The sequence below is a fragment of the Aythya ferina genome, assembly GCF_964211825.1.
Source record: "Aythya ferina genome assembly, chromosome: 2".
Lineage (NCBI taxonomy): Eukaryota > Metazoa > Chordata > Aves > Anseriformes > Anatidae > Aythya > Aythya ferina.
The window spans coordinates 67,010,715-67,029,760 of NC_140297.1; the positions used below are offsets into that span (position 1 = coordinate 67,010,715).

At 37.4% G+C, this 19,046-nt stretch overlaps 1 protein-coding gene across 2 annotated transcripts in view; it reads right to left on the bottom strand.

Moving 5' to 3' along the window:
* Positions 1-5,124: 5,124 nt before the first annotated feature.
* SUSD5 (sushi domain containing 5) overlaps positions 5,125-19,046 on the bottom strand; it is a 61,092-nt gene continuing 47,170 nt past the window's right edge. For both annotated transcript variants that reach the window (XM_084511572.1, XM_084511571.1), the window contains 2 exons: positions 16,146-16,334; positions 5,125-7,625 (listed from right to left, as the gene is read on the bottom strand). In XM_084511572.1, the coding sequence (XP_084367698.1) occupies positions 6,352-7,625; positions 16,146-16,334 (1,463 nt within the window). In that variant the 3' untranslated portion in view covers positions 5,125-6,351. The remainder of the gene's footprint in view (positions 7,626-16,145; positions 16,335-19,046) is intronic.

Here is a 19,046-nt window from a genome sequence, read left to right on the forward strand (position 1 = left end):
TTCTTGTGGCCTTCTAACATGTCACTGTGATCCCTTTTTCATTTTGTTCAAGAGTCTGTGAATTTTTTCTGGCTTTCTTAATTTCCACTCCATATGGTCCCAAGCCAGTTCAATCTTAATTAGTACAAGTAGTTCTCAAACCCTTCTTCTTTTCTAATGAGAAATAGCTCCTCTTCCAGTTCTTCAGTATTTATTGTGGCTTTTTTTCAGCATTCTCAGGTTCTTTTAACTGATTTTTCTTTCACTGCTGCTATTGTTAAGTGCCAACATTTACATGTGACTGCAATAAATTAGTGTCTTTTCTTCCACTTCTCTGATCCTGTCAGCTCTTCTTGGGAGGCTGTGGAAACATGGTTCTTGCTTCCATTCTGCACCCCAAATTATTGCAATCATGAGTTGCCTACCTCAGATGTTAGCAGCTTCTGCATATCTAGATAGGATATTTACATTTTAGCTCCATTTATTTTTTTGACAAGATCTACGGCATAACACTGGTGCTCAGGGAAGCATCATTCTTTTGAAGCCATTGTGTTTGTGTAACTAGACACAACATTGATACCACGTGTCTGCTGGCCCTGGAGATGAAACTCGTATCAACCTCATTGGTAGTATTGCTTGTTGTGGAGTCAAACAATTACTCTTTTTAATAATTGCTCACAATTCTAATAACAAAGTTGGCTATTTCTGTAGCTGCTGTTGGCATCTGATGCTCCGTTGCTGCCTACAGTCAAGTCCACAATAATCCTGCCATATACTGAGCATGTAATTCAGTCAACAGCTCTCGATTAAAGGTGGGTGAAGTTCATCTTGTGGCAGATGGCTAACACAAGGGCCTGTATGCAATCCTTTACTCGGTCTTCTGCTGGGTGGGGGTCCTGTGTGATGGGGTCTTTCTTGAAAACTTAAGATTAAACTGAGTCACAAATGCTATAGTGCACTCAAGTGTATATGGATATCTGTTTATGTGAAGGACAAGACTGCTGGCTGTCAGGACAATTTTTGTTTAAAAGAACCAAAGCCTGGGCAAGAGAAAAGAATTGCAGGTTGGAAATCAATGTATCTGACAGACTGTGCTAGTATGTAATCTTGTTCACATTAATACCTGCTTTTACTGATAGTAATTATTCATGTGTTAGTGGGTTCTTAATAATTTGTCCTCATAAATATCAATATTCATTAAAAAGAAAGAAGGGAGTAGTAATTCTACTCAAAGTATGGTTTGATTCAGTTTTGAGAAAACAGTATCTCAGACTCCATACTTGATGTGTCTCGGTGACTCCCATATCCAATACAGTCAACCTCAAATAACAAATACTTTTAGAATGATCATTTTGGCGAATTCAACAGGAATTCAAACATAGTGCTGGGCTTTTTCATTCACAGTAATGATTCTGCAATCAGAACTTCATTAATTCTGTTGACAATATATGAGCCAAAAGAGAATTCAAATTGGTCCATATTCTAGAGCTTTACTGCTTTGGAATGCTAAAATATAAACTTAAAAGTTACTCAGATGCTGTTCTCAATTCACGTGGAAAGCCCATCCCGTCCGACCAAGGATGTGCTGTTTTTTCACACTTGCCAGAATAAATTCTAGATCAAATTAAAAGCTTGTTTCTAAAAGACAATCTATTCCTCTGAAAATCATATAGCGTGTCTGGCTTTACAAAGCTTTTTCTCAGTACATTGTTGCAATTAATACCCATCCTATTTTGCCATGTTTTTCAGTTAATTACTGGTCTTTATGGAAGGAAGACTTTGTAAATATTTCATTTTCTAAAGAGTCTTCATGAAAAAATGGTTTAAATAGCATGCGAATTTTACAGCTCTGAAAACGGAGTTGTGCTTAGACAAAGATTTGTTGGATTATAAAAGTACAAGTGTTTATTATGGCTGGTACTGAGAATAAACAGTTGCCTGCATATGCCAGCTACTATGGAAATATGTTTTTAAGTTCTAATGTGAGCTGTAAACCAAAGATACTTCAGTTAAAAAAATTCAATACTTAAACTGTGGGGAGAAGTAGTTGGAGCCAGAGAAAACATTCCCATTTAATAATGTTTGAACATAGAGCTGTGATGCAGTTTGTAGCAAGGCAGTAAGAAAAACCCACAACTAATCTTTCATTGCAGCTGTCTGAGCTTTTGGTTGTCTGCCATACTTTAAACAGCAACTTCTTTTTTCTGGTGACTCAAGACTTGAATGACCTAGTGTGGAGAGTTTAAGCTATATACAAAAAAGAAGTTAAGTAAGAAATAGCCAAAGTAAGTTGGGTTGCACACCCCAGCAAACCAACGTTTTGTATCTTAAGTCCTCTTCAGTGCCTAGGAAAAAATATTAAAATAAATAGATACCTATTTATTTATTTTTGGCAAGGAAATATTCAGTGGTTTAGACACCCATCTCTTCTTCCTCCCCTCTTCTCTCTCCTTAGAGTACTGATGTATGGAAACTGAATTCTGTAGAGAGTTCTGAATTTGTTAAGTTTATAAATGCTGACCCTTTTTTTTGGTACAAAGAAACTTCCTAAGTTTTCTTTGAGTATTTTTAACTTTTTTTTTTTCCTTTGATGTAGCTTTTAGGCAGGCCTTTTAAGCAGCAAAAAGTAATGAATATGTCTTTTTACTGATTAGTTCTTTTGCAAAGTCATTGAAATTTCTTACTTTCAAATGGAAATATGGGGGTCAGAGCTGTAACTTCATGTGACTAACTTTACAGAAGAAAAATTGAGGCTTTTTACCTTTGTCTCATTCTCACTATAACTTATCTTAAATTGATACATTCATGTATCTTCCTGAACTGGTGGTAATCCTGTAGTTTAACAATCTTACAACTATTGAATAATTTATTGCTATCGCTAATTTTTAAAATTGTCATTCATGGCTACGTATTATGATTTTTCACAGGTAGTATTATGTTAGCATTACAAATTACTATATATATTTAAAAAATAATTATTTTCACTGAAGAAAAAGAATCAATCTGTGCTGATTCCAATGCTTGCAACAACAGATCCTCAACACAATAAAATTTGAGGTACAGTATGCAATAAACCAGTACAGTGCAATAAACTGTATATTATCCCCTATCTAGGAAATACAAGGAAAACAATGGAAATAAAGAAGGGGATTTCAGGCTGAGAACTTAACAAACACATAAGATCTGTGATCGTAATGTTTCTGTATAAAGGGGAACAAACACCTTTTTTTTCCAAGGTCTGGAACCCCAAACCAGGAGAAAGGCTTGCTACTGTGAAGACTCTCTGTAGCTTTAACATGATTCCTCACAGCATCACTTCTCATCCTGCCTGGTAGCAAATTCATACAGGATGGTGCCAGATGCAGCAGGAGCTGATCTCCTGGCCCAACTAATAGGTAATTGTGGACAAAGGAAAAGAGAGGAGAGGTAGAATATCATAGTCTTGGTGCTGGTGAGTTAACTCTGGCCATCCTGCTCTACGTGGCTTTCCTAAAAGAGTGTAATAGATTATTTTCATCACAGGGCAACACATCAATCTCTTAATGAATAGATATCATTATAAAATCATGCCTGATATTTCCACCTTTACTTTTTGCTTTCCTAACTTCAACCCACATCTGTCACTTCTAGCTCTTACTGCCTGTACTGAGCAATTCATCCCTGTATTTTGGCGTTATCATCTTCAGGTTTTGTATTTACTGTGCTGTATTGGTTGTTCTCCATCCCTACGGTCTTTGACCAGCCAAGTTTCACACACAAAAGGAGGTCTAAGTCTAACGTATCATTCATGGACTGTTTATCCATCTTTTTTTTATTTTTTTTTTTTTTTGTCCCCGAACTCCATGAATCATTCTGGTAAAATAAAACCGTGAGTACATGCAGATGCTGCTGCATAGGGATGGATGCTCTTCTGAGCAGAAATGAGATAGCAACCTAAGCTGAACACTTTTCAGCAAATTTTTTAATATCGAAGTGTCTTCTACAAGAATTATCCAAGTGACAGACTTGTCTTTTTTTCCATAAATACGTAGGTAAACTGGATGATTTGCACAAGAGCACACAGAGCTGCTTCTTTCGCTTTTCTTTAACTTGATTTTTATTTAAATAGCTCCAAAGCATTGTGTTAATGTACATTTTTTTCTGGTTCATGAATAACAAGTATTTCTACATCTCAAATAAGATCCCTGTACAGTTTGTGTTTGAATTATATTTTGAGCCTCATTTTTACAGTTCAGTTCCTGAGACAAACAGTAAAGACTTGTCATTCTGGATAATACTTCACAGAATTGTAACACACATTTGTACCTTTCATTTAAACAATATTTTAATGGATGTTCCTGTGTTCATTTTCAGCATATTTCCATAAGATTAAACACAGTATATTTTAGTTGAGTTAACAGTCTCCATAAAGTTCCTTAGTGCTAAATCCATTGTTTTTTAAAAACTGCTGCATTAAAAAAAATTGTTTACAACATAAAATCTAGGTTATTTAATATTTTAGAATGCATTAAAAGCATATAGTCATGCATATGTCAGAGAACACAGTATTTACAAATCTGTACAGTTTTTCTGTTGTTCTTTAATTACTGTGGCTTTTTCCAGGCAATTATGTTTAACTCTTAACATGCTGAAGACAAATTCTCCAAGATATTGTGTATCTGTCGTTTAAAAAATCTTTGTTTTCCTTACCAGCATTGGAATTGATTGATGGATGCATGCATTGATGCCTGACGGGCCAAATTCTGCACTCCATTTCATAAAGTTAACTAACTTCCATGGAGTTAGAGGTGATTGCTACTGTGACTCAAGGCAGATCATGAAATTGGGTGGGCTCCACCGAGTCACCTTTTATTATTCCAGTATTTTGATGTGTTGAACTGCTTGAGCATTTTGGCTAAGGTTGTACAACATAGTGGCAGATGAATTCATTTCTGACCTGCAGATTATTCAGAGTTGTCAGTCTTTCTCCTTTTCATTCAGAAAGTTAAGGAAGAATATTTCATACTAAACACACCAGAACTGTTTGAAGGGATTCTAGAAAACATCTTCCTCCATCTTCCTCTATATGCACAATTATTTTCAAAACTGTTTGACATGGAACATGCTGTTGGAAAAGCCTCTATGTTTTCATGCAAACACCCAGTATAAAAGTCAACTTTTTGCATTTTGTCAAGTGGATGCAATTTCTCTCTTTCCGAAGTTTACCTTTAAGACTACAAAAAGCAGCATTCAAAACAGTTGCCCATTTCCCATCATCAATCGTTGCCCATCCCAGACACCTCTTCAGCTGACGAAAGAGCAGAATGGTGAAAATCAGTCATTTCACAGAACTCATATGGCAGAAATATTACATGTAGCTTCGGTTGCCAGACGTACTACTGGCTGTGAATTACAACTCAAAATCTTGGTCAGTAGCTATCATGCTCAGAAAAGCAACTGGCTTCAGATTAGGTTCCCCTGTAAGGTACTTCATCAATGTCTGTTCTGTAATATGACATTATAACACCTGAAATCAATGGTGCTCTGACTCCTCTCCTGCTGACATTAAAGGAAATATGGCCTTTGCAGTATTCTCTGAATTCCAGGGAGGCATCATCATTTCTATAAAAGGTTAGTATAAGAATGGCACTTCTTCACTAAGGCTAAAAGAACACCTTCCATAAAAATATCATAGCGATCCAACACTTTTGGCTTTTTAAATTCATTACACTGAAGAAAAGTACCTTAGTAATCATTGCAATACTATCCATTAAAGTATGGTAGCAAATAGTTTTCTTTTAAAGACATGTAAAGCAATAATTTGTTATGGTGGTTTATCCTGACAAACTTGGTCAGGTTCTCAAAAAGGAACGAACAGCAAATGTGTGGTTGCTCCAAAAACATCCTTCTCCCCTCCATTCCTCCTTCTTTCCCCATTCCACTGAGAATAGTCCAAGGAGGCCTGACCAGCCCTGCCATTAGATTATAACCAGGTAACACAAAAATTAATCAATTAATCAATTAATCAATTAATAGGAGCAAAATGTAAAAGAGGAACAAATTGTAGGTGCACTAGCAAGCAAACCATGCCCTACTGATGTCTCCCAAAGACTCTTGTGATAAAAACATAATTTATATTATTTAGCTCTGAAAGGTCAGATATGCTAAACTGTGATTTCAATCAGATGAAATCTTTTCTGTCTTCTGTGTTCTTTTAGTTTGTTGTTTTTTTTTTTTTTTTTGTTTTGTTTTTGTTGTTTTGTTTTGTTTGTTTTATTTTGTTTTTTTCTGCTTTCTGCACTGCTGGATTTTAGTATCCAAGAGTCATGTGATCCTTCTAGCATCAATATGTTTTTCTTCTGATATCAAGCATCTCTCCCCAAAGACCCCTGGTTAGACTTTCTGCATTTCAATGTGTTGGTGGTGGTAGTGGTGGTAGCAGTGATGCCTGGGTTGACACCTTCCATTTAGTTTATAGATAGAATTTTTCTGCTGCCGTTTTTTGAAAAAACACACAGCCAGTACAGCTGCAACCAGTAACAAGCACAGAAGAATCACAATTACTGCTATGATAGCACCTTTACTTGACTTGGGGCAACCCTCTTCCTCACAAGGTTCAGAAGTGGGGACAGGGTTTTCTCCAAGGCCCTGGGTGAGATTTTCTTGCTCGGCTAATTCCTGGGGTGATGTGTCAGTAATGATATTTGGACCTGGTGCCGTGGTTGCTACTTGCGTTGGGTAGGCTGTTGTTCCTTTTGCTTCATAGGTAGTATGATCAAAGGGGCTGACCATCATAGAGGTTTCTGACGTGGATGTTTTTAGGCTGCTTATGTCCAACAGCATTGTTGTACCAGGCTCCTGAGTTACAGTTTCCAGAGATGTAGTTGGGTGGTCCCATGCAACATCATCATAACCTCTGCTCACACTGAAGTCCTCCAGACCACTCACTGATGTAGGTGGTACCGGTGTCTCTTTGGCCCCTTCATCATCTATCCTTGTTGTTGTTGCCACAATTTGTGTTAAACCTTCCTCTGGAACTGGGCTACCATTGCCCAATTTTCTAACTTCAACATGATTTGGTTGGTCAGTTGTGAGGACAATGTCTTCTTCTGTTCCCATCGATCCATCAACTTTATCCCCCTCCTCTTCATCATCCTCTACCACTTGTGTTACAGGATAGCCATCTAACCAAGACTCATCAGTAATGGCAACTCTGTCTATCTCTGCCTTTGTATCATTTGTGAGAATGGGTCCAATGGGGAAGTCCTCACTGTCATAAAACATTTTTGCACCAGGTTCATCATAGACTGTCTTCACTCCAATATAGTTATCACCCTCAGAAAACTGTACTTTAGTAGAATCATCTATCTCTTTCTCTGATTCAGGCTCACTGAAAGCCTCTGATGAAAACCAAAACAAATTTTTTTGGCTTAGGAGTGAAACAGGGGATTCAGTTGGTACCCTGCTTCCTTTTTCAGAAGTATCTGTGTCCTGAGTAACCCCTCTGGTACTTACAGTTCTTCTTTCCTCTGAATTCTTACTGAAGGAAGGCTGTTCTTGTTCCTGCTCAATTTCCTCTTTGCCATTGGCATGTTCATTCTCAACAACTGGTATTGATCTGTCATCAGGAAAATTATCTTCATAGTCAATGTGTGCCTCCGTTTCATCTAGAAAAGTTAAAAAATAAAATAAAACCCAACATTTAATTTCTTCAGAAAAGTGATGGAATCATTTGTTAAAACAGCTGTAAAGAAAGATGCAACGAGGTCTGATTTTTAGACAGGATTTTTCATTCAGTGTTATTGTTTATTTGAAAGGGGGATTCTCCTCCATAAGCCTGATAGTCAATATGAACTTTAAAAAAAATTATGATAGGTGTCAATGCTAACTGCTAACAACTTGTGTTTCCAGATTTTAAAATGTACATAAATAACTTAGTTAGAGGATTTACTTAGAGGTTTCTTTCAGTTGCTCATTGTTTTCTCAAACATTTACTCTCCCTAACATGACTCTTTTCCAGACTTGAGGACAAATTTTCATTATTTTCAAGCAATAAATAGGTGTGGAGAGGAATGCATACTTGAATGTATTCAATTAATAACCGAACTTTTTTTTAAAGATAAAACCTTTTAAGTTTTACAGCAACTTCATCTGTTTTCAGACAGAAGGATTGTGCTTAGTACTCAGTGTTCACTTTTTCATCATTACAGTATTTTCCTGAAATGACCTTGGAGTTGCAGGGATAGGACACTTGGGGCCAAGTAAGCAGAGTAGTATTTCTCATTCCATAAGAGCTTTTCAGAACTGTCCAAGGAAGACCTCTGTCACCAAAACTGATAATGCTTTCTGCTTTTCTTCATCTGGAGAAAGAAAGAAAGCTTGAACCCCCAACTGCAAGGGTAGAGAACTCTGGCTCTAACACCTAGATATCAAGATAATACTGCCTGTTTCTCTTGGGCTTCTTATTTTAAGAAGCTGAATGTTACCAAAAGAGAGAGAGAGACAGAAAGAATAAAAAAGGAAAAAACAAAACAAACCATAACACAGAGTGCAACAGAGAGTTGGATTCATCACAAAGTTTGAGTTTGATTTAGAAATATTCCCCATGCCTTGCCAGACCTACCACTCTTAGTAAAATAGCCTTCAATCAAAGCATGAAACTAAGTGTTTGAATTTGAATGAAATAATGCATTGTAACTTATATTTCTTCCACTCTTCTAAACCTTAGCCCAAATGAAAACTTTTCCAAGCTAGACTACGTGGTTGATTTTCAGCTCACACCAGTTTTACTCCATAGAAAGTTGATATAATTGCTGAGATTTATGCTGGCATTAAAAGTCCTAGAAAATAGTGCCTTGGGATATGGAAAATAAAGCAAACTGATTAATGGTGATAATTTTTCTTTTTCAGAGAGTTTTTAGTCTTTTATGAAGTCAGCGAAGCAATAAACTGGGAATGACATGGGAAACAAGAAATTAATAGAAGCTGCAATACAAAACAATGCAGTCATAAAGCCTTATCTTTTTTCGTCTTCTTACACTCAACCGATTTTGAATCACATTTTCATCTGGGGCCCACCTCAATTTCTGAATGAGTCACATTTTCCTTGGAGACTCCTTTCCAGACTTCTGGCAGAGCCATATTTGGTCTACTCTTAAGAAAGATTAGAAATATTGTCAAACCAGTCTGACCAAAAACCACTTAGTGGTGATACAGCTCACACTAGCTTACTTTTTGCCAGAACAGCTTAAGCCAGGTGCCGGAACAGAATGAGTATTAGCAAAAGGTATTTTTCTTGGAATAGCATCTGGGACTGTCATAAAGTGAAATAGTTATGCTGAGGAAACTGAGAGGTATGACATAGCCTGGAGAGGGTTAATACCTATGTGAAAGTTACTGTGCTGGAGAACTGGATGTGCTCAGGAGGTCCCCTCATCTCGCATCAAGGACACATGGTGAAGTCTGCACAGGATGCAGCAGGGCCAGCAATGGGTCTCTCTCCCTCCTGGTCCTGGTCTCCTCATCTGCTTGAATAATCCTCTAGATCCTCTTTGTCCTCTCCAAAGTAGGAAAAAAAAATCCCACATGGTTCAAAGACAATTTAACAGACTGGGAATCCTGCTATCAATGCAGAAAGTGTCCTTTATCACTTTTCTAATTTACCTCAAAATCCTTTTCCAACAACATTTCAGACTTTAGCTAATGACTACCTCTGAATACCAAAGCATTTTAACAACATATGTATGAAACTCTGTGTGGGCCATTGCTATGTAACATTTATAATAGCCATCAAATGCTAGTCTCACCTTGTTCCCTTGTCTTGCTCTCAAGGAATTTTTCTATCTGGTGCTGTCTTTACACAGAAACTTTGTCTCAGGCCACTTTATCCTCTTAGCATCCAGATCCCTTTTAGAAGTTGGTATCTGCCATGCCTGTTTTACTAAAATTCAAGACATCTTATAGCTGTCTACTGGATATACCTGAACAGCAACATCTTAATGTGAGAACTCACCACTTACCAAGTGTGATGTTCATTGGTTTCATTTTTGAGATAAATCACACCAGTCTGTCTTAACCTTTATGTTTTCTATACTTCTAATCACTTTTGCCACTCATTTATTTTTCAGACTAAAGTAATTCAGCTGAGGAGGAAACATGGATTTTTGTTATTGTGTTCTAGTGCACGCACGTACATCCATGAACAAGGGTTATATTCATGTGCTTGTGTTGTTTCCTCTGGAACTATTATCTGGCTATCAAAATGAATAGGCAGCTAGCATTCATCTGATTGACTGGTGTGGACCATTGGTCAACGATTAATGACTGCAATAATACACTTTTTATATATTTGAAGCTCTGTCCCTTTAGTGCCTTTCCTTCAGTGTACTTTCAGTCCTATAGAAGAAAGTCCTGTGGAGACACATCAGGAAAGAGCGTGTGTGCCTAGGGGAAAACAAGTCCTCCATCTATCAGAACATATTACGGGTTTGTTGAGCCATCAGTCTGCTGATTCATCAATCTGAGCCATCAAACCTGCTGTCTTTTGGGCTGATCCTGTATGTATAGAAATGAATTGGTGCTTTCTTAATGCTCAGCTGAGGAAAGAAAAAGCCCATTATAGTCTAAAGAGAGCCTGAGATTGAAGTTCATTATGTACTGCTTCTCACTGCATAAGGGAGTCTTGTTCCTTTTGACAATCAGATTGTGGTCCAAGTTGTAAAGCTGCTATAATGTATTTTCGTATGCAATCTCCTCTATTTGTATAGTTTATAGCAAAGACTATCAACATAACTAATGTTAGCTTATGGGATGCCAGAATGAAAGCAACTATTGAGCTCTCTAACCATCAAAAGAAATTACAGACCCCTTACTCTGAAGCTTTGATTTATATGATCCTGAATCGATTTACACAGTAATAATAATAGTCTATTCTTTCTTCTGGACCTGAGACCTTCAGCTGGGGCTTAGACTTAGTATTTACTGAGTTTGTTTTACCATGACAGTCTTTTAAATCAGCTGTGAGTGTGATTTTCCAGGAACAGATTGCACAACATTTACACTTTTCTTTGCTCGCCTCATCAGTGCTTTTTAGAGCTTTCCAGCTCTACGAATTTCAGCCTCAGAACTGAAGAGCAGTGACCATAGTAGATTCAGCTCAACCTCTTATCCAAGTAGTTGTAACCTTAATTTGCATGCATTTTAAAAACAGCTAGCAACTGATTTACAAAAACGTTCACATCTTCCTTCCCAGCCAGGCAAGTCTGGTTTTAAGAAGAGCCAACACTGACATTAATTAGTTGGAGACTGAAATCTTTCTATATTTGGTCATTGTTATATCTTACCCCTCCTGTCCTCTGGCAGACTGAAGGATCAGTGAGTTTTGATTCACTGTCTGAGGGATTACAGAGGCTGAAATGAACATTTTCCAGCAACAGATGCTGAAATGGCATGCTGTCAAAGATGTGAAGCTCAATTAAAAGGTTAAATTAAAATTAATTAAATTATTTATTAATTATAATTAAATTATATATAAATCATATATACATATATAAATTATATATTAATTATAAATTAAAATTAAATTAAAATCCTTTTAATTTAGCTTTGTCCTTTTTGGGAAGCATCCAGTTTCAAAGAGTTTTCATCTCCTTCATCTTTCGATCCTTATTCATCTTTCACATCTTAATGTGAAAACAGTGACCAAACATAGAGACAAGCAAAATCAAAGTTTTCCACACTCTAGGATTAGTTTATTTTTTCTTCTAGATAGCATATTGGCATCCTAGCTCTATTTTGAGTGTTGTTATTTTGGACAACCATGAAGTGCACTGCATGTTTCATGGAAGTATTTTTGGAGTACAGGAAATTGAAACTTGTTTCTATGTAGACCATCACCATAAACATTTTTACTGTATAAAAACATCTTTATTCTAGGAATCTCAGAGTAGCTACAGCATACATTATAAATTTGGCATCTGTCTTTAAGGGTGGGAAGGAAAAGAGCTTTTACATGGATTTGCCTAAGATCAGTCAGGTTTGTAAACTACAAGTATTGATGCATAATATATATATATATATATATTTGTATTTAATTGATGGATTTTCTAACTGCACAGTTGTACATTTACATCCTGTGTGCCAGAACGGACCATTTCTATTCTGACTGGATGAAAACAGAGAGGAAAGATGATCGTAAAGCTACTTCAATAAGCACCCATGTGCTATATTTAGCTGCTGGTAAGGTGATAGGTCCTCAACTCTGAATCTACTCTGAGTGTGCAACTATGAATGCAGAGCAGACCAAATTCTCTTAGACAAGCACAAGGAAAACCCAATTACTGATGCTTAGTCAGATATTCTGCTTGGAAAGCTGGGCAGCATGATGTGGCAGTTACTGGCTAGGACAGTAACACATAGCTGAAACACGTGCGCATCTCAAGGAGTTTTATGAAGCTGGATAATTACTATCAGTGTTTCACAGATAAGCTGGATAAGGTAACAGAGAATATCATAGTGACTTGCCCATGGTCTCAGGATCATCACACAAGCTTTAGGAGCAGGCCTGATTTCTTTTAATGCTCTGATGGGTGTTTTCTCCCTGTGATACTGTTGCATTTGTGTAAAAGCATCAGGATGACCTCCCATTTCCAGCTGCTCACCCAAAGCAGATTTGGCACCAGGGAACTATATCATCTTACTGGCCTCTAAACATAACTCTTAGATGTTTGTTGTAGTGGCTTTACAATCATCTTTCCTCTGTTGTCAGCCGGTGAGAACAGAAATGGTCTCCTCTGCTAACAGGGACATAAATTGTGGGTTAAGTCCCATTACTAGCCTTCACGCCGGGGAAGTTATTCTTTTGCCTTCAAGCACTTAAAAATGGTTGTGTATGTCGTCTCCTGGAGCACTTAGCTAATAATTATTCTGTTCTCTGCTATAGCTCCCAAATATCTGTCAACTGTAAATCAGGCTTCTTTTAATTAAAATCTATTTTTTTTCTTCTTCAATAAATTCTTTTATTTATTTATTTATTTTTAATAATGAACCATATCATCAATAAAACACATTTCAGTCTTCTTGTAAAGCTTCCTTTCTTAAAGAATTGTGATCAGGAGGGTTGAATAAATAATTAATGATTCACAGAACATGTATAGTGTTTTCTACCCCAGGTCCTTGAAGTGTTTTAAAAGCGTTAATCAAAGGCAGCTCCTCAGCATGATATCTACATATAAATAATTTTTAAAATCATAATCCACAATGTTACATCTGCTCCCAAGTTCCAGTGTTGATGTTTGTGATTTTACAGCCACATTTTCCTATTTCTTTTAAAAATATTTTTCTCTCCCCTGCGGCTATGTGAAAGGCTGAGGCAAAGCAGAGGAAATAGACTATTTATCCAGGGAAAACAGTGAAACACACACAACTTAAATGGCTTGACTCTTTCCTGTTTTTACTCTGGTGTAATGCAGTTTTATTTCTACATGTGATGAAATTGGCATTTTCACGGTGAAGGAAAAAGAAGTGTCAGCTTGGTGCACACTGTGGGAGATTCAGTCCCACTGGGTTATCAGATGTAGATTTTCTTTATCCCTTCTTTTCCTCTATATTCCCCCAACACCCTATCCAGTATTTCACTTAATCATCTGAATTGCTGTTTGCAATAACTGTTCTGGAAGCTGAAATCATTCAGGAAGACATCAGAAATGGTTTTGGTATCTCTACACCAATTGGTTGGTTTTGAATATCTGGTTCTCTGGTGCACAGACGTGACTCATTGCTACTATGAGCTACCTTTCCTCCTGATTATCCACCACCTGGTGGTATATATTCATGAGTAAAAATAACTCCTTACAAGACCGTGGGCATTAAGAAATGTATAGGTGCTAAAATGGATGTGCTGACTCTAGCCCGTTTAGATTGCTTCACTCCAATCCAGTTTCCAAGGAGCATGTTCTTTCTGCTTGCTTAGTTGTTCAACAACTGCCCATTCCTTTGTTTAAGATGGATCTGTCTGACCACAAATATCACCTGAAAGATGTGATGCTCTCTCTGAAAAACAGTCTGTAAGACTATCTGACTACTATTCTTAAATATTGGAGAAATTCTGAACTTTATGCACAGAGAGGAGTAATGTGAGAAACAGAATGAGTAGGCAGAATCCTGACGGCATCCAAATTTGAATTCATAGTACTATTTAGTTTATCTCTAAACAAGGGGAAACTTCAAAATTTGTTGTAGAACCTAACACATATAAGGTAGATCTCTTTTTTTTTTTTATGTTTAAGTTAAAGAAATTCTATTTTTATAATTTCCCAGAGCTTTTTTTTTTTTTTTTTTTTTTTTTTTTTTTTTTATAATAGTCCCATTCCTTGAGTCAAGCTATTTGGTAAGAAAATCCACTTTCATTCATCTTGAAGGGGTAAATATCTGAGTGGCTACTGTTGTGCTTGCCAAAGAAAATCCTGAAAGTGTGGTACATCTTAAAAATTCTATGCATTTTATTAAGGCAAGTTAAAATATATATATATATATATTTAACTTTTCCACCTCACTGCCTAAATGTAACCCAAGTTGTATGTCTGTAGGTTACTATCACTCTCCAATAGCCTTCTTCTGTGGTACAGTCAGCTCTATTAATATTTTTTTAATTTCCCTAACCTAGTAAAATGAAGTGGCATTTATCATACATATAAGGCTAGAAGCTCAGGAGTGCTGTAGCATGCAGCCGGAAAGGGCTAGTTAAACCTAAGTTCAGCCACACTGGCTCCTCACAAGCCAGTGGACAAAGCGTGGGATTTAAAAGATGGATAACCATTGTATTACCCATTTGCATCCCAAATAAAAATTCAAGAACACCTGAAGGACAGTCATCCCAATTCAACCTAGTGATGAAATGGCACAAAAGTGAAACTTCAAAAAACACAATATGAGGGCTGTACTAGCAGCAGTTCTGAATATGCTAGCAGATGTGCTTTTCACAGACCAAGTTTTCCTGTAAGCGTGTCCCACTGCAGCTGGAGCTGTAGGCACCCAGCCACCCTCTCCTTGGTCCAGAAGCCCAAACAGCCTGCACTGGAGGCTTGGATTCTTCTAGCCACCTCATGTCATGAGCTGCAAATACAAAGAAGCAGGGGGATTTTGCATATGGATCTGCTGTGCCCTTGAAAGGTATTGGCCCCTGTCTCTGTGGGGTGTTTTCTCTTTTCCATAGGGGACAGCAGCATGCAGCAGCATGTGAAAATATAAGGCTGGTGACCAAGTGATGAAGCCACAGACAGCATCAGCATGACTACTGTAAGGAAAGATGCTGTTTTGTGTAGGCCATACTTAGCGTCTTCCTACAAAAAGATACTGGCTTTTCTCTATACTTTAGGTTTCCAAGGGCAAGAATAAACACTGAGTTTTCATTTCAATAGCCTGGTCTGCAGCAACTTTGTGGCTTCATGTGAAAATAAACAGAGCAGAGGACAACAGCTACATTGTACACTATCTGGTAAACAATGTCTTTGGCTCACTGACACTGCCTGGGCATGACTTTTAAACTACTCTGAAAGAAATACCTTTAATATTTGTTGTAACATCAGTAGCAATCCCTTTTCTTGAGTAAACAAAGCAAGTACATGGAAAAGTTACAAAGCTCCTTCAGGATCCGAATGAACTCTTTGAAGATCAGAAAAAAATGATTTGCAGGAAAGGGCTGATTTTGCTATTAAATCCCCGAATGAAGGATCTTCCCATAGCATTATTTCCACTAACTGAAAATAATGTTCAGTACTAAAGAAAAGGTGTATTGTGGGAAAGATAAGGAAGATGGTGGTGTAGAAGGTAAGTGCTGAATGATAACCTTAGGAAAAAAACTTGCAGTGAATCCCTGAAATGGGTTCAGCAGATACGGCAAAGATAAACATAGAAGAAAACATTCCTTTTTGTTTTATTTTAAATAGCTCCTGCTATCCAAATAGGAACTTTCTGCACATCCAAGTATGAGTAAGTTGTCATCTGCTATGGTTTACCATGATGTCTTTGAACAGCATTCTGAAAGACCCACTGGGCCAGCAAGACTTGTTCAGCAAGACCTTCACTGGGACGGTAGACCCAGGAGACATCCCATGTAGCCTGAAACCACCTTGGCTGGGCTGATAGGAGGCCATGACCATCCGGAGGGGTGCTCCACGTGCCAGGCTTACCTTTGACACAGGCCTGAACCTGCCCGTACCACTCCCCGCAAGTGTCGCAGAGCAGCGTGAATGCCGCCTCCTTGTTGCCCATGACGTACCCCTGAGCACAAACATACAGCAGCTCATCCCCCATTTCAAAGCCAGTATGGCCGTGCAGGATGGTGTGAGGGAAGGATGGCGGGTCCCCGCATGGCTTGTCTGAAAGGATAAAAGAAGCCAGATTTTAGAGACCTCTCAATGGTCTTTAAATACAGTGCTAACAGAAGGGCTAAAATAACCCCGAGGACAAACCTACAGAAACAAATACCTCTTAACTGATTCACACTCTTATGCTCCTTCATAACTATTTTCAGTTGTAATTGGGAAGGTATATATTGGGCTATGATCGTGATGTGATAGCTGTGATATTACTGGTGCATAAAGTTACTGATGTGCAACACTAACACATCTAGTGGGGCTTAGTTTCCCATCAGTCAGAACAAGTCAGGCTATAGCTGTCTTCTCTGTCTGTTTCCACAGAGGTTAATAAAGGCTTGGGTAGGCTGGGACTGGAAAGAAAAACTTGGACACTTTTTTTTTTTTCTTAACAGCAGAAAAGGTTGTGTAATTGTTCAAGACTGGTGCTTTAGTAACTACTAGATGGAGAAATGACCCAGTCCATGTTCACAGAAAGGAAATGCTGAGATGGACACAGCTTCTAGTCTTCCTCAAAATCAAAATTTTACTTTATCCCTCATAAGAGATAGCTAACATAAAATAAATGGTTAATAAATGGTTACTTGTGCTCTTCAACTTAACAGAATCCAAGGGTAACACAGCTTTGCTCTCTGTGAGCTAAATTTATCATAAGAAATCTGAAAATATGTTGTTTGATAATATTTCTGCTAACAGCATAGAGATCCAGGAAGTAAAAATTACAATAAGCAGTATCAAAACGGATTTTCATTTTTTTGTTCTGCATCACAGAAACACAGATAAGAACCATCAGACCTCTGTCAATACTAGTGTAAACTGAAGTTTTAACTTTCAGTTTCAGGTTTGAACAGTCTTGGCTATTGTCAACAATGTGAGTTGAGGTCTTCTAGAGAACTGACCGGCACTGCAGCTTCTCTTCTCTCAGAGGTCTTCCCTGAAGAGTGGTTTGACATGACACCTTGTTCTCAGTATTTGTCACCATCCTTTTTATAGTAGAACCTCTTGGTTACAAGAAAACAACCAACCAACCAAACAAAAAAAAACTGCCACCAACAATTCCACAGTACAAGAACATGGTCTTACCAAGAAACCCAATGAAGTGTGCAGTGTTAGTAAAAATAAACTCTTCTATATTCTTTTTCAAATATATATTTTTCCCCCAATGGTTCTAGAACACTTATTGACTGTAGAAGAAAAAACAAGTATTCCACTTGCCAAAATAACTGAAGATTCAAAACATGCTTTGTCCTGATGCAGACTGAAAATAAAAAGGCTAATAGATAGCAGCTCAGGAGTCCAGGATATGGGAAACTCAGAGTCAGATCTGTGTTCAAGTATCAATCTCTCCTGTTGAAATAGTTTGTCTGCATACAAAAATCTAATGACTTAGGTGGCTAAGGAAAGGTTATGTTCATTGAAAAGCTTTTTTTTTTTTTTTTTTTTTTTTTTGGAAGTTGAAAAAATGACCTCCAAGTCCATAGGAGTCTTAAACTATGCTCCTAAAAAGTATAAACATTTCCAGAGAGCACCCCTGCTACTTTGCTCAAGCTTGCTTTTAGGACAACATCTACACAAGAACAACATTTCCATAGACACCATTTCATATCCAGGGTTTTGAATGGGCAATAGTTTTGATGGAAAAGAGTATTTTTTCCATCTAATTTCTGCAAAAGTTGAGGCTTACTAGGGATCAAGCCCTTCCAGTCCCATAGATAGCCTGTATAGATATCTTGCCTGAGTTCCAGAGTTCCCATCACCTACACACTTCTGATCCAGGCATGGGTAAATACATGCTTATGTAGTAATATGACCTGTTTGTGTTGACTGTCATTTACTTCATAATGAGATGAACATTATGTGATAAATATCCACGTTCTGTTAAAGTTATTTTGGATCAGGATTTTAAAAATTATCTGATGTCTAACCACTTCTTAACCAGGTATGCTGAAAAACATCTGCCACTAATTTAAGGGACACACTACTGAAGTCAAAGCTTTGAAGTTTATTCGCCATACTGTACACATACATATATGGTCTAACACCTTCAAAAGTTAGTGGGAGTTATGCATACATACACAGAAAAAACAAGCTCTTGAGGCTACACAAAGCTCAGTTTATGTAGTCTTATGTAGGTTTGGCATCTGAGGAAGTAAAGAGTAGTTAGCAGCTAATGCATTTCCTGTGAACTGGTAGGATGAATAAAACTTGATGTGGATGAAAGGAATAAAAAATATTTTATTGCCTCATAGGAAGGCTACAGACCCCTGCATTTCATATACTTTATTTATGCAATCACTTTCATCAGAACAAATGGGAGCTGTGTGTCTGCTCTGAGACAAGAATTGGTCCCAAGGTTGTATAGAACAATTATATGTCAAAGAGTATTATTATCTACAAAGCCTTGCTTTTTATTATGTTGGCCAAAGGAAGCAGAAAAATAAAGCTTACATTGATTAAATATATTTACATTATGGCAAACACAATCAAAAACCCCACTATAATCTTCCAAGAAGGAAAGCAAGCTGAAGGGAGCTTTACTGTAAAATTTGGCAACAGATGTGGTAACAGAATAATGAGATCCTGAAGGAGCGATCTGGCTGTTGTGTATAAATTGAAAGAAAAAGAGAGATTTTAAAGACATTCCTGGACAAACATTGTATATGGAACTGTTGAATCTCTCTTATGAAACTTAGTAATGTTGTGTCTTTGCTGCAG